At 43.3% G+C, this 21,076-nt stretch overlaps 1 protein-coding gene across 11 annotated transcripts in view; it reads left to right on the top strand.

Moving 5' to 3' along the window:
- Positions 1–20,788, top strand: part of DENND2B (DENN domain containing 2B) — a 151,567-nt gene extending 130,779 nt beyond the window's left edge. For 8 of the 11 annotated variants that reach the window (XM_039706907.1, XM_039706913.1, XM_039706906.1 and 5 more), the window contains 6 exons: positions 15,790–15,967; positions 17,019–17,060; positions 18,056–18,167; positions 19,151–19,390; positions 19,544–19,630; positions 20,045–20,788. In XM_039706907.1, coding sequence (XP_039562841.1) covers positions 15,790–15,967; positions 17,019–17,060; positions 18,056–18,167; positions 19,151–19,390; positions 19,544–19,630; positions 20,045–20,079 — 694 coding nt within the window. In that variant the 3' untranslated portion in view covers positions 20,080–20,788. The remainder of the gene's footprint in view (positions 1–15,789; positions 15,968–17,018; positions 17,061–18,055; positions 18,168–19,150; positions 19,391–19,543; positions 19,631–20,044) is intronic. The other 3 variants (XM_039706905.1, XM_039706903.1, XM_039706904.1) reach the window with 3 other exon arrangements.
- Positions 20,789–21,076: the final 288 nt, after the last annotated feature.

Consider the following 21,076-nt stretch of genomic DNA (forward strand, 5'->3'; position numbering starts at 1 on the left):
GATGTAAGGAGTGAGATTAACAGGCCTCATCTCGCCATGGCTTTCCCAAGGAAATGGGAGCTCTGTGTAAGCTGCATCCCTGCCCCACAGCAAAAAAAAAATCCTATTTTTTAGATGCTTCTATAATCCATACAGAAAAGTGTGGGTAATGTAAAGAAGACATTATTTTCTGTGGCATGGTACATAATAAAAAATAGCAAATAATAGTAAAGCCTGTCATTTATTAGACTCAGGAACATCCAGCATCTTTTAAAAGGACACCAGAGGCTGTATGGGAGGTTAAAAACACAGATGGATCTACCCAAACGAACTCTGCTAAACATTTTATCAGTCCCGACCTCCTCTGAATGACCGCCAGAAACAATAGCTGCACTTTGTGGCCGCCAGTGTATATAATAGCAAAAATACTTTGCGTAGTAAAAGCTTTACAACCTTTAGGGGAGAATTTCTTAAAGCTGCAGACCCTTCTCAGGTTATAAAGTTATTTCCTTAGCAGTCTTTTGTGTGTCTAGAACAACAGGAACATTTTATTTCGTCCCTTCACTTGTCAGTAACCCTTGGTTTGAACGACCATTTGGGATGACTTAATTGCACATATACCTGTGATGAGAATTGTGTAACTAGTACCCTGCAGTACTTTAGTAGATAAATGAATCACACCATGAATATTGGAGCAGGTAGCTCTAGAAATACTGTTGGTGTGTCCTTCTGACTTTTCCTACAGCATGTTTACTCACCTCATCCTGTTTTGCCATTCTTTCAGCACCCACAATTCAGACTGTAATTCAGATTGACACAGATCTGCATTCCTTCCAATGGCACAGTGATCTGAGTGGAAACTCACAGAAGTGGTACAGCAAAAGTGAGGGCTCTGCTGCTCTGCTCTGGAGTTCCCAGTTGCTCCTCTGTAGTGTTCTGTGGACCACAGGCACAGCTATGCAGGGATGCCTTACTGTGGGGAAGATCCTCAGCTGTGAGGGATGAGACAGACAGCAGCCATGCCCTGGAGCCTTTCCCTGGGACAGCTGGCCTAGCCAATGCCATATGGTGCCCTGGGCACTGTGCGGAGAAAATCAACAATTAAACCTACTTTGACAGGCTCAAGGTAGCTGGCATGGAAAGCAGTTGTGTTGCTGATACTGAGGGCTTGTGGTAACCCAGGACTTTATCAGGCAGCCAGGGTTTTATGCACGTTGCAGCCCTGGCTGGGAGTTGAGGCTTGCCTGTGCAATTCCTTTCTCTTGGTGGCTGCCTAGTCCCACAGGCCTTGGAGCATGGAGTAAGTGTTCTGCTTACAGGCAGTGTGCTGCTCACCCTTTTGGCACACAGAAATAGGGCACCAGGACCAACAGGAACCAGAAATTATAAAGATCCCTTTTGGTTAACACATATCCCTACACTGTGTCTCCTGCAGAAACTGTGCTTCAGTGAGCTGTTGTTTCTGTGTGAGAGAGGGCCATGGGATAAGGGCCATAACAAAGGAGAAAAAAGAGAATTCAGATGCATCTGAGAGGCTTGGGAGGTTTTGTGTTTGCTCCTGTAAGAAGGGACAGAACCTTTCTTACAAAAAGAGCTTATGTTCATATGCTTTACTATATCCATATGTGCCCTTTATTGTACATATATACTTGGTTTCACTTGGTAAGAGGACGACAAATTCTGATGTGGTAGATAAGGTTCTGCATGCAGACTTGTGGATCCTGAGCTATCCTTCTGAACCCTCTGACCTGCTGAGTGTCACAGGCTGGAAACACAGCACCTCTTTCTTATCTTTTGTCTGCTCTGTCTGGGATCCCAGCCACTCTGGGAGGGAGACCACTTCCTGCTCTGTGTGTGCAGCAGCTCTGCTTTGTGCAGTGTGGTCCCTGTCAGCACAGGGATCTAGGAGGTACTGTAAACCAAAAACCAATAATGAGTCCTTTGACAAGAGCTGGAGAAAGTGACAGTGGATTTAAATTCAATACTTACTGAGATTTTCATGGTTTAAATAGGGATGAAGTCTAAAATGAAACACTCTGGCTTTGAGCTAGTAACTGTCTTTTTGGAACCTTTGCCTTGTCTGACATGAGTTTTGTTTATGGGCATCCTGGCTGAAACTGGAGTTTACCAGTAATGTGGGGAAAAAAGAGAAGCTAAACATCTCACAAGTCCATTCTGTGCCCAAAGAATGAGAGCAGGAAATTAAAATGATTTTACAAGGGTTTGATTTCTGTATGTACCCAAAAACTAGCTTAGAAATAAATGATGTTGGGGTTTAGGCTTCAAACAATAAGATGCAATGGGCTTTTGTGGCTGTCTCTTTCATGGGTCTTCCAGCAGTAAGTGATTTCACACATTATACAAGTCTGGGAAAGTCATGCCTGGTGAAGTGAGATTCATTCAATAAGTTGTTATTTATGGTTCTTACAGTGCCCAGAATGTGCCAGAATTTAAAGTCCTTGATCTTTGCAGGAAAAGATTGTTTGTTAACACAGAGAGTGATGTTCCCAAGTAGTGAGGAAACAACAGCAAAGTTCTGAATGACAGCACCGTGAGGTTGCCCTGGTTAGATATGTGCAGTTAGGTTTGGATATTTTTCCCCCCAATAAGTTGATAATGTATTTTTTTCTGCTTGAAATTGGCTGAATAAATCCCTGCAGCTGTTTGCTCACCTTCAAAAATGAATGTGAATCTGCCAGTAACCTTTCAGAATTTTGCTTTCTGTGAACAGTGAAGAAGACAACAAGGAAACTAAGATAATGATAAAGAAACTTGGAATAATAATAGTAGTAGTAGTAATGATAATGATAATAATATCACAGCTCTTAAAAAGGAAACTTAAGGCTCCAATTAAGGCTCCAATTCCTTAAAAATCTACTGAAAGCACAGCTGATGTGATATGCCTCATCCCAGCTCTAATCCCTGTCCCACTGGGAACCCCTGTTTATGTTCCCAACATTTTGCTTGTTCACCCCAGCTCTGGAATAGTCCTGTGCCTGCCAGCTGCAAAGGGGGGCTGCTCCAGTGCCATCCTCTGGGGCTTGAGAGGCAGCAGATGCAGAACCAGTGGGGCCCGGGGCTCAGGAACACTGACCTTGCTGCAGCACAAAGGTAGCAACAGAAAATAAATAGAAAGCAAACACTGGAAGAAAAACATTTCTCTGCTTATTTTAGTTTTATGCTAGGGAAACAAATTTATGGACGTGTTTGCTGAGGAGGTGATGTATCCATGTGTGTGAGAACAGTGTCTTTGCCTTTTCCCCTGAATGTTTGGAGAGGGGAAAGGAAAACCCTCTACACAGCAATGCCCTTTGGTTATAGCCCCATTTTTATATATAAAAAACACTCTTGCTGTAATCCACTATACTGGGAAGGACTCTGAGGATATTTTGCTTAAATTTCACATATAGGTCCAGTCCAATGCCAGCCACAGTCAGTGGGAGTGTTTGGATGAGGCTTGTTTTATGCTATGGATCCAAATCCTCCAGTATTCTTCTTCTGAAAACTTTTGGGGCTGTGAAATGCTTCTATAGAGCCCCTGCTCTTGTAAAAGACAAAACAACTTTTCATTGTTGTGGATTTTGGTTTTATATGAGATATTTCAGCTACTTCTCAGTGAAGCAAGATTATGGGCCTCGGGGAGAAAACCCTATCCCTGCTCCTCCCCGTGGTATTTTGAACTGCAGGAGGAATCTCTCTTCCAGCACAACTGTAGAAAGTCCAGGCAGATCCCAGACCTGACCAAAGGTTACAGGCTGGAGACAGAAATACTGACTAATACAGGACAGAGCAGAAATATGTAAATAGTGGGGAAGTCATCCCACAGGCACGTCTCTGTTAACTCTGGAGCAAAGGAGGAGCAGAGTGTTCTTGTGTTCAAGGGCAAAGGCTTTCAGAAGACAGCAGTGTTTCCCTATTCTCACGCACAGACACAGCTCAGGGCTGGCTCACTGTGCCCAGGATGTTCAGGGAGTGGTGATGCCTCTCCTCATGTTTGAATCTGTTGTTTTGGGGCCAGGCTAGAAACTGGCAGCAAGAGCTGAGCAGTAGCCTGGTCCCCATTTCTTGGTGCCTACATAAAAAACATCCTTTAACCTAGCAGCCAAAGTCATAGTATGATCTTGTAGCTCAAGTTAAAATATGCAAATTTAAATAAGAGATAAGTGGCAGTGTTTTAGTAGTAAATCATTGCTCCTCAGTCCAGTAGCAAGGTCATGTGGAAAAGCAAGAATAGCTAATTTCTGGGGCAGATTACTAAAGTGCAAACTCACTCTCTATCTTCTTACTGTTCCTTTTTCATTAACAAAAGTAGGATTTAATTCTTACAAACAAATCATGGCCATGACAGGTCTGAACAGTTTTACCAACTGCCTGCAAAAGCTCCTTTCCAGTAGCTATTGTCTTGTAACACTTGTAAAGTCTGCCAACCTGCAGCTTAAAAGGTAAACCCACGTGTATTAGCACAGAGAGAAGTGTGCTTGGTAAACAGACATGAGCTTTGGCCAGCAATAAAGACTTCCTTTACTTTCCCTGTCACAAAAACCTCCAGAAAAAGAAAGGTGAGAGAAATTTGACAACATATACATGCCAGTAACCAGCTTGTGAGGGAGAATTTACTGCTGTCAGTCCCTGACTGGTCTGTACCATTTCTGAGCACAGGCTACAGGGTCTTGGTAGTCTTTTAATTATCAACTGTGCATTAAAGATGATGTTTGGAGATGCAGACTACTGCACCTGGGGAATGTGTAATAGCTCACAGATCTTCTCTCTAAACCCAGGAGAAGTATGGATGGCTGACATTTCTTCTGGTGTATTTTTATCCATAGAACTTGAAGTGCTATCTTAATACTTTCAGGATTATTGTTCTTTTCTGGTCTGATATGCTGAAGATAAGCTAGAGAATTTCTTTCTCTAGCTTAATTAATTTCTGCAGTGGAAGGAATGAACCCTTGTATAATTATCCAATATAGACAGAATTTATTCTACAGCGAAACCATCCGTTCTCATGTATGTAACCAGAAAGTTTCTGTTTCCTTCAATGAGAGCCAGACCAGCCCCTGTTGAGGGGGCTAGCAGAGCTGTCTCCCAGAATTCTTGAGAGAAATTTTGCACTTTATTCCCTTTTCTCAAGAGGTAATTACATTTTGTATCACTTGGATTACTTTCTCCAGCACTTAGATTGTGTGATGGCTGATGCCAACAAAGCAGCTGTACATGGACAGTAGGAAAATGTGTGTCAGGCAAAAGGGACAGACCAAGAAACAAAATGAACATTCAAAGTCTCTGGCTTATTTAATGTTCCACAGTCTCAGAGAAAACAACGTAATAGTGACATTTTTAATGTGCAGTAAACTCCAATGGCATTTTTAATATGCCATGTCCTGAGAATGGTAGAGCTTGTATAATTTTCCTTTTCTTCCTTCCCTCCTCCCCTGCTTTCCAGTGGTATTTATTTATGTCACTCTAGGCTTTGGGCAATGCTCTACAGTGGGAAAACATAAGTTTTCCACTTTCAATTTGTGCAAAAAAATTTCTCTCCCATCCCCATGAAAGGAAATGGGATGCAAAGACAACCATGCTGCTTGGTAATTCCCTTCTGGATTGCTTATTGGCACAATATTGCAGTAAACTGCAACATCTTCCCAACTTGACTTTTTGCTCCTTGCAAGAGGATTTAGATTCCCTCTTTTCAGATTTTAAATGAGATAGATTAGGGGGAAGTTACTAATTGGTTACTACCTAGAAAAATACTCCATCCTGCTTTACAGCTGTCCTGCTGTTAACAGTGGAGCGATGGCCTGGGAATCTGAAACCCCCAGTGTGAGCAAGGACTGGTGGCAGCAAAGGTCCCAGTGTGGAAAGAACAAGGAGTTAACTCTCCTCTGGAGCACCTGCTCTGAGACCACTTTTGTTCTGGATTCATGCTAACAAATTGTCCTGCACAAAATGGATTGGATAACTCTGTGGATACAAAGCATAACTTCACACTAGGAAATGTTTGGCTTTTTTTTTCTTGCAACCACCTGAAAAAGCTTGGGCAGGTAGCTGATGTGTCAAAGCAATGACTTTTTCCCTCAAATCCCATTTTCTTGAAAAGACAAGTCCTCATTTTGGAGGGCACTTTGCATGTCTCTTTCTCCAGGGGCTTTAATGTGCCTCACTTACACACAAGTATTACAGCAGCAAAAAATAAGGGCTTTGTTAATACCACATTCCTCTTTAATCAAGTGTTCTCTGCTTTCTTTTAAATTAAGTACTTCAAAGCTACTCTCTGAGAGAGGGAGAGCTCTCCTAACAGTGTTCTCTGCTCTGCAGCTCTCAGCTCCATGGGATGCAGCCTTGATCTCTGCATGAGCCAGGGCTCTGCTCTGCAGATTATCTGTGGGACCCCACACTGTCACTCAGGTGTTCCCAAAAGGCGGGGACTGGTTCTGAAAATGCAGCTCTTACTGAACTAAAATCTGGCAAATTATGTAATTTTTGGAGATTTTTGCAAAATTTGGATGAAAATCAAAAAGAAAGCCTCCTATATAGTCAGAATGAACCTGCACTTACTTCTTCTTTGATATGTCCTAATGAGTTGTTTAATTATCAGACATTGAAAATCTAAATTGCTTTATGTGACTGAAAAATCCACTGGCTTTAAAAAAAGAACCTCTGAGGGCACATCATCTTTCATGGTGTGCATCTCTGTGGAGCTGTGAACACGTTCAGTGTCAGTGATGGATCCATGCTGGGAGGGTAAAGCAGCCCAAACCAGGAGAGGATGTTGCACACTAAAGCTGAAGGGGATGTGGCCAGACAAGAGTTTAGCAATGAAGATGTTGCCCACTCAGTTTTCTGTCAAATACAAGAAGGAGGGACCAGAAAAGGAACACAGATGATGACACAAAATTGGGCAAATCTGCTCTATGAGCTGTACTCATTGACATTGCAGTGAGGCAAACCATGGCTCCGTGAATCAAAGTCAGGGAAAACAATTCCAGAAACAGGGTTGTAACCTTTAGTTCATCACAAAAAAAATCTCCTCCTAGGAATCATCAATAGCACAAAGGCATTGCTGCCTGTGCTCTCCATAACTCACCTTCAGTAGTCACTGGACCTGTCCCAAAATTAAGTGCGTCACCGGTGCCCCATTGATAAGGAACTGCAGCACTGCTTTTGCCAGACAGGTGAAGACATACTGGGATTCCTTTCTGAGAGTTTTACAAGCTTGGCTGTTGTCCTGCTGCCCAGTAGAAAGCACCACATAAAACCTGAAGTGTGAATTGTTACTTGTAAAAGAAGTCTTGGGTTTGGGTTTAGCTCCTGTGCATGGGTCAAAACTGGCACCATACTGAGTGATGTGAAGGTTAAACAGCTTCACTCTTGGAGCTGTAAGCACAGTGGAAAGATTTTGGAAAGGACAATAACTGATAATTGGCCTGATGTGATGTGGAAAATATGCATTTCCTCCTCGGTCTCAGTGCCCCCCTCTCCCTGCCAGTGTTATCACTTGTTTGCATTCCATGAGATATCACTAAGGTCACTTGCAGCAAATATGTCAGCATTCAAATTAGGGAAGCCACTGTGGTTGGACTCTGCCCTTCTCCCCTGGCACAAGCAAAGTTTGGTTCTCACTTCTGCATCAGGCTGCTGCCTGCCAGGTGGGGGGAGTGTGGCTGGACCTGGAGGCTGAGGGCACAGGGTGCCAGGGCAGCACTGCCGGCTTGGCAGAGCAATCACCCACCCTGGGAAGTGTTCTCTTGTTGAGCAAGCTTCTGCTTTGTCCAGTTCCTGTGCAGAGTGAGGGGTTTTCACCTGCTTCTGGGCTGAGCTGTTACCTCACTGCTGGTAATGCATGTGAATATTTGTTAAGTCTGGGTGAGAGATGTTCCAGCCCATAACAGACAGGGGAGATCTGCTGTTTGTGCTTTGGGGAGCTCCTTGCCCTGTGCCAGAGGCTGACTGTAGCAATAATTCTTGCAGTGTGTATGATGCTTGAGTTGTGAAATGTTCAGAACTGGCTGCTGAATTTGAGATGGGCCAAATGGACCTGCCTCACCATGATCCCCACATGAATTGTACGTGTTCCCACCCATCATCACATTTACACTGGAGAATTCCTAATTTTATTCAAACATGAGGAGCAGAGCCTCCCATTGGCAGGTGTCCTGTGCCATCAAGAGAAAAAGCAATTTGAAATATGCACAGATTTGTCTGTGTTTCCTGAAAAGAAGGATATTGGGTACTGAGCAAAGATACAATATTAGCTGCATACTTTAGGCCAACTACTAAAGACCTCAGGTGGTGACTCTTAGTTCTCCTCTTATTAAGTGTTTGTTGTGTAAAATAAATCACAATGCAAAATATTACTCTGGCTTTTACAGCACAAACTCATGCAATTTTTCATGTAATATGAACCCATTATTTTGATGTTAAACATCTTATTGATTAGGGTAGTGAAATTAGATTTATTAACAGGAAATTCAGCAACTTCTGAACTCTCTTTTAGGTCACACATGCAACCTTCCTGCAGACACCCAGATTTTTACAGATTCACGTGAGGGTCAGGTGAGGAGAAGTGCTTGGCAGCAGCAGGGGAGTCCTCCTCCCTGTGTACCCCTACACAGAGTTGGACCCTTTACAGAAGAATTCTGCCACAGGGAATTCTCAATCCAGGACGTTAAAATCTAATTATTTGACTTTAAAAATAAATTATATTCTTAAAATTAAAAAAATGTATTAATAATACGTTAACATGAAACTGCAATATTTATTAGCTTCAAAAATTACAGTCTCTAGTTCCAAACCACCTTAGAAAGGCTTGAAGGAACCTCTGTAGTTTGCCCAGCCCCTGAAGGGCTTCTAGAAAAGTAAAAAATTATTCAAATTTTCAAAGCTTCAACATGCCTTGCTGATGAGAGGCTGCCTTTGCAGCAGCCTCTCCCACAGCAGTGAGGGAACTTGTGGCTCAGAAGGTGTTATCATGTCTTGAGGGCTGGTCTGATTAAAACAGAAGTGGGAAAATAAAGGTCTTTGAGGTTTCATTTCAGCAAAGTATTTCAGCACAGTGAAAGTAAATTAAAGCTGAAGCTTCTGCTGAAATAATGTGTTGAATCAAAGCCTAAAATAGTAATTTGCCTGTCCCCTCATGCTTTAATTGGTGAGGTGAGGCATGACCTGATTGTAACTCCTGCTGCTCTGTAGTCATTGGAAATAATTATTTTATTAGTGCCCAGATAATTTACTGGATTAGAATTAATTTGGGTCAAACAAAAATATGTTAAACCCAAATTCTGGTGTTTGTATTGGTCATAATCTTTTTCCTCTCAGGGACAGGTAAATGTATTTGTTCTGGAAGACATTTTCAGTCTGAGAATTATTCCTGCTAAAACTGTGGGTTTGTGTCTGTCTGCTTAGCAGCACTGGCTGAAGTGTAGAGCACTGGTTATATTTGATTTCTGTCTGTGCCACCAGTGGGCTTTGAGCTTCTGTCACCTTCAGCTGTCGTGGTGTGTGACCTTCCCTCCTGCAGCTGCTGCCCCTCTCAGCATCTCTGGTACCAACAGGGGAGGGGCAATTGGCATCAGACAGCCTCACCTCCTTCCCTCTGCCTATAGCAACAGGGAGGACAAGTTTCACCTTGGGACCTCATAATTTGGCTGCATGTGTGTGACAGCTTTAGTCATGTTCATATTAAATGGTTTTCCCATTGTTCAGCCCAGCCACTCACTGTCTTGTCCCTTAATTTTACATCCTGGCCACTTTGCCCTCAGTTTCCTTTTCACCTGCTCATCAGGCTTGTTTTGTCTCACTCCCCTCCCAGTTCTACCTCCCAGATCTTAATTTTACCTCTTTGCATTTTGTTCAGCCTCTTCCCTGTCTTCCTCTCCTTTTCTGCTTTTCCCTCCCCTCAGGTTCCCTGCAGGAAGAAGATGATCTCTTTCTCCCAGAGGAGCTTTCATTTCTCAGTGTAGCCCAAGGCTACAGAAGGAGGTCTTGCTTAGTGCAAACAATTTATTCTGAAGAAATTAGCAGCTAAATAAGGCTGGTTTTAGTGCACAAAAATATTTATTTTAATAAATAAAATATTAAAATATTTATTTAAAAGTAAATAAAATATTTATTTTAAATAAACAAATGCACAAAAGATATTATTTTAAGATGGCTTCTGACATAGCCAAAACAGAGTGAATTTAGACATCACTAGGTAGGAGTCCTTGGTACACAGGGCACTACCTCCTTCACAAAAAAGTGCAGCAAAATGTTTACTAGAGCATGTTTATATTAATGTAATTTGTTAATATTTTCTCAAAATAATGTATAATTTCTTTTGGTTTTGGAAACAAACTGATCTGATGTCAAGCAAGGGGGAATTGGATCAGTTATCTCCTGAGGTTTCTTCCTACCTGAATTATTTTGATTTGTAACTTTGAATTGGAAACCAAAATGGTTATCCAGAGATACACATACAAGCTCAAAAACATCACTGAAAACAAGTCAAATTTTGAATCTATATCACGTGAAAATAATGCATTACAAATGCAAGCAATCCTACAAATAGGGAGGTATCCCACAGCCACCAGGAATTGCAGGCCTTAAGGGTTAGTTCTTGTTAAAAAAGCTGGAAAAACATGCACTTTCTTTGATTTGAGTCAAAAGACAGGAATTGAAGATTTTTTTTTTTCCCTATTAAACATCCTATCAGTGGTAACAGAGAAATAGCAATGATTTTGTACAGGAAGAATTTCTGTTTATCATGTCTGATAGTTTCATACTGGCTGGAAAACTGGAGATGTCCTGCACCATTACAGCAAATGAACTCTTGGATTTTTATTTTATTCCTCTCTGTCCTTTTTGGTGAGTAGTTGGTGCTATGTGGGTTAACAAAAAACGTATCCTCACAGCACAGAACCCGGAATGAAGGACAAACCATGATGTGGGAGCTCAGGGGTCTGAGGAGCAGAGCACCTGGGGATCAGGGGGAGTCCTGGAGCTGAGCACCCACACTCTGGAGCAGGGAGAAAGCAGTAACATGTCCCCTTGTCAGGCAGCTTTTCCAGGGCCAGGGATCCTCAAGGGCTCACTTCAAAAGGTGATCTGCAGGAATGCTGCAGGAGCTCACTGAGACAGCTGGAGTTTGGAGACTGTCACTTCTGACACTTAGAAGTTTTCATTTATGTCTTGTCCCTGATGCTATTACTTATTCTTATCAACCTGATTAATAATGCAGCTCTTATTTATTCTTATGAACCCACAGAAACCTTTATTTTGTCAGAGCCTTAGAGTGCACTGTATCTGGCACAGCACAGTACTGCTCTGAATTACTGCCAGCACAGCAACTGCAGTGCTGCCTGCACCCCATCTCCACCCAGAGTGTATCAGGCTGCCACGGTTTTTACTTCCACTTGCCCTTGACTTGATGCTTTTCAGTTTTCTCTTTTGTCCTTTCCACCCCTGCAGCCTGTATGTGCTGGAGGGGAGATGGGCTGAGCCCTTGGCCTGTAGCCTTTCCCCAGAGTCCTTTACAGTCCTCTGCAAACCTCTCAGACTATTTTATCTTGCAGAGATGTCACACACCTCTGTCTCTGTCAGAGGCTGGAGTTAATCCAGGATCAGGAGAGGCATGGAAGGGTCTAGGAGGGAAGTGTCAGGGATCTGTTTTTGCTACACAGTTCATTGGTGGCCCAAGGGTATGAGCTGTCCCAGAAAAGCAGGGCCACGGCCTGTGATGAGGAGACATCTGGGTGTGTAATACCCATGTGAGTCAAGGGATTACACCTGGGAAGGACAGAGCCTCCAGACTCCAGCCTCAAGTGGGAGGAAGCTCTCCTGAGCAGACAAGGGATGTGTGTCAGGGAGGGAACTCAGTCTCAAAGTGCTTGTGGGCTGGAGCATGGATGTGTCAACAGGGCAGATGAAAGGCTTCAGCAAATGTGGACAGAGCAACATCATTTAATCAGCAGGGAGAAATGAGGAACATAAAAAGGTTGTGGAAAAGTAAACAGTGGAAACACTTTTTTGTGAATTTACATTTTTGGCTTTGTTTCTCAACGTGAGGAAGCAGGGAGCCCAGATTAGGTGAGCTGGTCCCAGTCCAGGGCACGGTCCAGAGCACTGGCACAGCACAGAGCTGGCACCAGCCTCGGGTGACAGTGCTGCTGGGTGGCTTGGCCCTGCGTGTGAGGGGTGGCCTCCCTCCTCTCCTGGCTGAGGAAGCTTGTCTGTCCCTCACAGGAAGTGGAGGAAGGAAGGGGATATTCTCACCTTCTCCTTCAATGCAAATGCCAAACTGACTGTGGAGGTGCATGTCAATAGTGAGGGGGGATCAGGGAGCCAAACCAGCAAGTGGTTTTCTGTGCTAGAGGCTTAATCCTGGATTTGGGAGATGCTCAGTGTGTGAAGCTCCCTTGGGCCTGCGAGAAGTTCTAGGTGTGGAGGGGGAAGGAATATGACTGTTGGCTGTTGTTAGAAAGAAAAGAGACTTACCAAGAGTATTTGTGGAATATTTCCATTGTGAGTAGAAGGTGTAACAGAGTATGACTTTAGCAGTTTGAGAGAGTTGGTGACTTGCAGGGTACAACAAGCCACAGTCCTTGAAATGAGCACAGCCAGCACTGACATCCCAGCCAGGGCAGTGTCCATCCCCTGCCCAACAGCTTGTCCTTCTCAGAGTGTGCTAATTGTGCTCTGATAAGAGATGGATATAGCCTACGTCTGGGGCTGTTGGTTGGCCAACCCAGAAATTACTACCAGACATTCTCCCTATCTAAAGGACAGAAAAGGTTCTTGTTAAGTCACAGTGATTTGCTTTTTGATGTAGACTTAAACTGTGCTCATAAACAGTCTCCAAAATTCAGCTGAGTTACAGTTGTGTCTGAAATTCTGGTGCCTCAGCTCTTAGTCTGAGCTTGCATCTCCCCAGCCAACAACACAACAAGGAAAAGGTTCTGTGTGCTATCATGAGAAAATTATTTGGGAAACAAAATAGCCCAGAGTAACATAAATCAACTTTGAGTGGGAAAGAAGCAATGTCATATTTTGCCTGTAACATGATAAAGGATCTCTTCAAGAGAAATTTGTCATAAAGAATGTCTCGATATACTTGTATAATCTTGTATTACTACCTTCACAGGGAAAAGATCAAACATTGAAGGTTTTTTTAATCTAGTGAATAAAAAGGCATGGAGAGAACCAAAATGCTGGCAAATTCCAAATAATTCTTTTACAAGATGACAACCATGGAAATAAAGAAGTGTTTTCCAGTACAACAACAGCTAGAACATTATGCAGCATTCCTGTAAAACTGCACAAACCAAATGAAAAAGCCCAATCTCGAAAACAGCTCTCTGGAAGTGCCCTAGAGTATTAAAAGTAAAAATATTTTGAAAATCTAACTTTGACTATTCTGTTGCTTTACTTTGTGTGCTTCACACACCTTAAAGAAAATAAACCATCTGACCTTACTGCTTAATTCTCATAAACAAGAACAGTTGGATAATGTGTGGGTTGCACATTTTGAAAAGAAAAACTAGAGCACTTGGTTTCCCAGGGTAGGCCTTGCTTTTTTTACTTTAGTAAGCATTCTTCTCATCAAAAATATCCCTTTAAAAGGTTCTGAACTCTATTTTGGAGATTCAGGCTGAGGGTTCCTTTGCACCTATCACCTCTGAATTTTACCTTACAAACCATGAAATTTCACTCAAGTGGAAGGTGTGTATCCATTCTAAATACGAATCTTTCCAGCTAGGGCAGAGACAGTTACTTTGTACAAGCAGGAGTTCGGTGACAGCTGTAGGAGTCCTGCAGAGGGGTGTCCGGGAGGGATGGCAGCAGGAAGTACTGGGGGCTGGAAGCTTGGAGGGGATGTTTGATGGGGATGAGATGTTCCACAAGGAAGGATTTTCTGAGGCTGAATTTGAAGAGCTGTGTGCAGAATGCTGAAGTGCAGAGGCCGAGGTGCTGACAGGGCAGTGGTGTGACTGTCGTGGGGTGCTGGCAGGGCAGAGCTGGGTGCTGCCACAGGACCCCCAGCACTGCTGCTCCCTGGGCTCTGCCTTGCCCCAGCTGGCTCCTGGAAAGCTCAGGAAGAGATTGCAGTGTCCTGGGCTGGAGGCTGAAGCCTCCCCAGCGTGGGAACAGCACGCACAAGAGGCTGCAGGGGCTGATTTACGTCACAGCACTGCGTGTAACACAACATGTTACAAAAGGGCATTTTACAGAAAGGAAACAAATACTCACTGAACAGCAGAAGAATGTTTGTCTAACTGCTTTTAGCTTAACGTGGCTCTTTTTTTAGTTGCTCAGCGAAGATGACTGAATTTGTAGTAGGTGAAAATGCCAACGAGTCATTGAAGAGATCTTGAGGAAGTGCTGGGAGTCTGTACCAGATGCTTGAGACCAAAATATGAGGCAATGGCAGCACCGCTGCTTGTTATACATAAAAATATAAATTAGAGAAATACATAAATTTTCAAGATCTTTGTGTCAGGCAACATTTGTTATAAACCCATGCTGGGATTTTCAGATCTTAAAGGAAGTGTCAATTAAAACAAGCCAGCAGACTATTTGCAGTAAAACACAGGGATTTGCTATTCCCCAACTTTTTCTCTCTTTGTCCCCTAATTCTCATTTTTCTCATGCAGCAAACTTTGAAGGTAAATCACTGTTGGGAACAAACAGGTGAAACCTTTCCTCTGGCCTTGGAACAATTCACAACTGAAGTAAAAATGCTCAGGAAGGTTATTCTGGTGGAGGTCTGATGCCACCTAAAGTCTCCACCAAGTCTTGCAGTAGAAGAAATGAGCACCTCTCCCCAGAATTTTAAAGCAGTAACAGCTCTGCAGTTATTATTTACAGTTCTTTGTGGCTACATTAAGCACAGCAGAAGTTTGCAATGTGAGAAAATTAGTTCAGTTGCGTTGGATCCAAATTTCTGTCATCTCAGCCTGCAAGAGGCAGATGTCGTAGCTGTGATATGAAGAGCTAGTATTTATTCCCCTGATGTTAAAACTCACTTGGTAATGATGTTCCTCAATTTTTAACATTTGGAAACCATGTGACTGCAAAAGGGAATCGGATTCAATAGATGGAAGGACAACATATGCATGACATTTTCCATGACAGTATCAAGCCTTAAAGTTTAGGAGCTACCAACCTGTATTTTAGTGTACTCTGCTGAGCAGGATCAATACCTTTATCACTGAAGTTGGGTAATAAGTCCTTTAAAAGGTATGATAATAAAAAGATGCTATTGTCAAAAAATACGCAATATTTGAAAAATGTGTTGCTTTTACCAGCTTTCCTTTGGAACAGGTATTGATTGTTGGGGGTTTTTTTATATCTGATTTGGTAGAGTTTGTCTTGAGGATTTTTTTCCAATTTTATTTTACTTTTCATTTTCCTTTGTTCCTGTAGTTAAGAACATTACTATTATGCTTTTTTACTACTGATATGATCGTAACAGCCAAGATCTGAAGCTGCTTTTGGGTTTTAAGCATTGTTCAAAGTGGCTCCTTTTGAGTGCTTTTGGGAACATTGAATCTTGACTTCTAGATCAAACCATCTGCTATGAAACAAACAGATTCTCGTTTGAAACAGACAGGTTCTAGTTTTGTACCTTTGGTTTGGGGTCTGCTGTGTCCTGCCACACTGCACAGCACAGAGAGGGCAGGGACTGGAAGGGGACCGAGGCCTGTCTGAAGTCACAAGTGCCAGAGAGGCAGCACCTTGGGCACTTGTATTTCAACAGGCTGAGTTTCTCAGCGGGTAGGAGGTGTTGTGAACCAAGAAAAGCCTTTGCTAACCTGGCTGTTCCTCTCTCCCCAGCACCCTGTCGAGCTGCTCCCACGCTGTAGTGGCCCTGCTGTACCCCTTCTCCTGGCAGCACACCTTCATTCCTGTCCTGCCCTCGTCCATGATCGACATCGTGTGCTGCCCTACCCCCTTCCTGGTGGGACTGCTTTCCAGCTCCCTGCCCAAACTCAAGGACCTGCCTGTAGAGGAGGTAGGAGCTGGCACCACAGTTGTTTGCCTGGAGTAAAGCTGGCCTCTCCTAGGAGAGAGCTGCCACTGGGACATAAATCCTCACATGTTTAATTTTTAATCTGCCTCTTTGTTTCTTCTCTGCCTGGTTCTCATTGGCAACTGCCTCTTGGCAAAGCTGCAGCAGTAGGTTTATTCTTCTCTTTTATTCTGCCCCTCTTCCATACCTGGCACCTTGTCAGAGACCAGTGACCATGTTTACCTGGTCACCAGTAAGGAGGGTGTAAATATGCTGATTTGTTCTGGAACAAGAGGAAGCCATCTGCCATGACATCTCTTAATCCTTATGGAAGTGGTGCATGAAGCCATAGCCCACACAGGAGACAAAACCTTTAAGAATTTTAACTTCTAAGACTTTGTTGATACTACATTGGAAATCAAATGAAAGTTGCACTTCATCAGCTCTTCCAGTAAAAAACCACAAAAATACTCAAGGACACACTCTTTTCTCTCTTGCTCCTGTTAGTTTCCTGTCATTTTCCTAAGGAATTTTCTTGTGCTCATTTCCAAGGCCTTGTGTGCCTCTGGCCCATGTAATTCTCTGCTCTGTTTTCCTTCTGCTTTCCTAACATTGCTGTTCCACATCTTCCCAGCTCCATCTCTCAGCTTTGCTGCTTTTTTTATCATGAATATTTCACACCCATGCCCTTTGGAATCCCTGCTGCCTCCACATTGTTTTCTTTAAACCCCTTGAAACACTTTTCAGCTGCACGTTAACAAAAATTATTAGTTATAACTTGCATAGATTTAAGAAGAAAAAAAATCCCTTTTAGCTTTTTAAAATACATTAATCTAGTATGAGATCTGTTGTATCTATGTTAAATTAGACTCGTAGCTCTAAAGCAAACCTTCACGTTGTTTCATAAAGCACACAACCTCTTGTTTCACAGTAGGAATTTGATTCATGTTGAGGCTTGTTCAGCAGATGATCTTTTGCTATTAAAAAGCAATGAACAAATGAATGTTTTCTGTATCTTCAGATACATTTCACTGCAGTGTTTTCTTTTCTGTAGGCTTTGATGGTTAACCTGGGCTCTGATCGATTCATCAGACAGGTAAAGTACAGCTCAGAATGCTGCCATGCAGTCTAGCAAGCTGTTTACTCCTATGGTATGATCGGGTTTCTTTGATCAGAGGGATTTGGCAGGAATTGTGTGTGCAAAGGGAAAACGATGAGGGGAAAAATAAAGTTCTCATTTTCTGTTCCACCTGCAAGTAAGAACTACTCTGGTGTGCAGAAGGGATTGAGGCTGTGACTGTCAGAAGGAATCAAGAACTGTATCCACAGTGGAAAGAAAGCATCCAAAGATAATAATATCACCTTAGCAAGAACACTCAACACTGTTGGAGGTGAAAAGGACAAAAATAGCAAAGAAAATTCCTGAGTGAGAGCACAAAGGTGGAGAATAGTTTAATGTGACAGGAAAAGCAGAAACCTTGTAAACAAGGAGATGAGAGATCACCATCTCCTGACAGTCATGTGGCACAAAATAATTTCAAACCAACAGACTGCAGGTAGCATGGGGAAACTTTTGTGTTTGATTCCCTGGCTGGTGAACAGTGGCTGCAGAGCTGAGGCTCCTGTGCTTACTTGGCTTCTGCTGAACAAGAATAAAATAAAATGAAGAGAGCAACAGGGGCAAGACCCAGAAAACAAGACAGAATAGAAAACAGTAAAGCAACTGTCAAGGACCAAAGGAGCTGCCTACAACCAACTACAGCAGCTGTGTGTACACCTAGGAAGGCTTCACATGATGTGTGTTTAGTTAAACACAACTATGTGGCCTCTTTGTCATGCAAAGAGCTGATTCCACACTTCTGTGTTTACCTGCTCTTTGGATTATCATTCCTGACTTTAATCTTATTAAGAGTGACAAGAAATTTTTACAAGTATTTGTTAGTTGCACATACATTCTCATTCTTTTATTTATGTAGCCATGATAGTAGCAGATGCAAATATTTTTCATCTGAATTCTAAACCTTCTGAAAGTATTTGCTGTAGTTCCTGAATAGATTATTGTGGCTTAAAGATTTTTTTTCCCTCTATCAGATGGATGATGAAGACACACTATTGCCTAGAAAATTGCAAGCTGCTCTGGAGCAGGCTCTAGAGAGAAAGAATGAACTGATAAATCAGGATTCAGATAGTGATTCAGATGATGGTAAGTTCCTTTGGAAACAGGGACTTGTGTCATGAACAAATGTAGGTAGAACTGTGATTTTCCAAGCAGGAGAAACAAAGATGGGACTTGAGGTCTCAAATGCCTTTGGTGACATCAAAGGTTGTCTCTGAGCACACAGGGAGAATGAGACTGACGGCATCAACCCACAATGATGCCTCACCTGTGATTTATTTTAATTTCTTTGTAAATGACAAGGAGTCCCATGGGTCCCTCTGAACCTTTGCTCAAACAGAAGTTTGCAGTTAACTTGGCCCTAACTCAATCCAGATAATTCTCCAGGTTTAGGGGTGTGTCTGAGTTTGGAGTTGCTCTTGGCACTCACTATTTTCAGGGAGAGAAGCAGGTACCACCAGAAAAGAATTTTAGTCCAAGACGGGTTGGGTTGTCTCTGGAGGTTCATATTTCTCTTCAGCAGTGATAAAAACAGCCCAGGGTGAATTGAGATGCCTGTGGTTAAAAAGGTATGAAACAGGCTCCTATTCAGTTTTTGAAATTTATTTCTAGTCATATGTGTTACATATATGACTATTTAAACATCTCAGAAATGATGAAAACAAATTCTACAACAGACCCTTTTTGATCAGTTTTTGGTACAGACTTTTTCTCAAGGAGAAATAGTTTTATGCTGATTCATTCAGAAGTTTCTGAAGAAAGCTTGCTCAAGAGTGAAAACAGGAGGTTTGATTTTGATGAAACACCCATCAAATGTTTAATTTGCTGAGGATTTGTAATTCTCGCTGACTCTTGGTCACGGAACACCAATTCTGCAGGCTGGCACCCCTGGTTATGGCGCTGTCACCCTCTCCATGTGCATCCAGGTGTGCAGGGAGCCGCTGCCACTCCTGCCAGTTGTTAGCGCGGCATCAGGGAAGCGGGAGATGCACAGCCTGGCCCTGCGGGGGTAATGCTGACAGCTCTGGTAGCAGCTGATTTTGGTGTCTTATTGCTGCCTTATTTTGCAGAATGTAACACCCTGAATGGATTAGTGTCTGAGGTTTTTATCCGATTCTTTGTGGAGACAGTTGGCCATTATTCCCTGTTCCTAACCCAGAATGAAAAAGGAGAGCGTGCCTTCCAAAGGGAGGCTTTCCGTAAATCGGTGGCCTCCAAGAGTATCCGCCGCTTCTTGGAAGTTTTCATGGAATCCCAAATGTTCGCTGGCTTCATCCAGGACAGAGAGCTGAGGAAATGCAGGGCTAAAGGTACGGCTGGGTGTCTCCCCTGCTCCGCTCGGTCCCTCCATGCCCGGCGCTCCCCGGGAGAGCGGAAATCCCGGCAATCCCGCCCGGTTCGCCGGAAGGGCGCTGTGAGCGGCGGGACGCGGCTCATCCCGTGCCTGTCTCCGTCTGCCGCAGGGCTCTTCGAGCAGAGGGTGGAACAGTATTTGGAAGAGCTCCCGGACACGGAACAAAGCGGAGTAAACAAGTTCCTGCGAGGCCTCGGTGAGGAAAACCTTTACAAGTATTTTTGAAATGAATTTTCATGGTGATGGGGGGGGTTTTGGTTATAGTGTTTTTCCTTTTTTTTTTTTTTTTCATTTGAAAAAGCCTTACCCGAGGTGAAATGAGGTAATGCGGCGGTTTCAGCGTGATAGGAATTACAAAAAAGAAAACAATGAAAATATAGTTGAAAGTGATAAAACCAGATTTAGTGACGGTCCTTGTTAACACTTTCATTTTGACTTGGGGATGGGGGAGCCAAGGCATAATCGAGGAGTGCAACAGGAAGGGGTTGGAGCAGTCGGTGTTCTGTAACTCAGCTCTCCCTGCTGGTGATCATTGCGAGTTAGACCCATTTGCTGTCACTTCGGATTGACTTCTGCTCTCTGCTGGAGACTGACGGTGTGCTTCCTTTAGGTAACAAAATGAAGTTCCTTCACAAGAAGAACTAGCTCCTTCCTGCTGAAACACCAACCCCAGACCTATTTATGGCACCGGCGGCGCTGGAGTGCGGAGCGGGAGGAGAGTGGAGCCAGCTGGGGCAGCCCCAGGATGACCCGTGGGTGCTGTGTCAGCGTGCCTCGAGATGGCTCCTCCGTGGTTTTGGGCAGAGTTTGTACATAATGTGCTGTAAGCTTTTGTAACTGATTTTGTAATGAGCGAGAAAACTGTGGTAAATATTTGTATATTCCTGAGAATACCAGGTGCTTGTTTTTTTTTCTTTAGTATGAGTTGAGTTATGCTTGGTGCAGAAACGAGTAGGTGATTTTGTGCAGCTGACTGTCTCAGCAGAACCACTGACTTCCAGGGATGTTTGATGCCTGAACGCTGCGGGGTGAATGAGCTCGGGTACGTGGGAGAGGTTGTACGCACGGGGCTGCTCTCGTGCGCACAGGCACTTCTCTGTCTGTCTGTCTGTCTGTTTCCTTCGAGCTGATTTTCAAGGAGAAATAACACAGTAACTTGATAATGAGGTACTTGGTTCGCATTACAGAACCTCTGGTTTGAAGTCTGGTCAGTAAACCCCTTCTAACCCACTGTGCACTAGGATGCTAAGCCTGGGGGATCGCAGCTCTCTGCCACGCAAGCTGCAGCGAGTAGGTACAGTGCAGCCTGTCCTAATGTATGTATGGATGGATCCCAATAAACTCTGTAAATAGACCTGTTTGTTCATGTTCATTGCAAACCTCTGCACTTCCTCGTGTGGAGCAGGTACAGACGCAGCAACTCACCTGTGATTTTTAAATGAATTTGTAATTAAAATGTGAAGTGGTTATCATGAACCTGTCTTTTGGTAGGTTTGCTATTTCACGTCACGGAGGTTGGGGTTTCTTCAGTGTTTTTCACCAGGGCTAAGACAAGGCATTTTATACCCCTTTTTAAAAATTTTATCCCAACAGAAGCATCTGTTAAAACATTTTTATTTTTTTCAGGGGTTAGCAGCAAATG

This window comes from Passer montanus, unplaced genomic scaffold (genome assembly GCF_014805655.1).
Source record: "Passer montanus isolate IOZ18808 unplaced genomic scaffold, ASM1480565v1 scaffold2, whole genome shotgun sequence".
Classification (NCBI taxonomy): domain Eukaryota; kingdom Metazoa; phylum Chordata; class Aves; order Passeriformes; family Passeridae; genus Passer; species Passer montanus.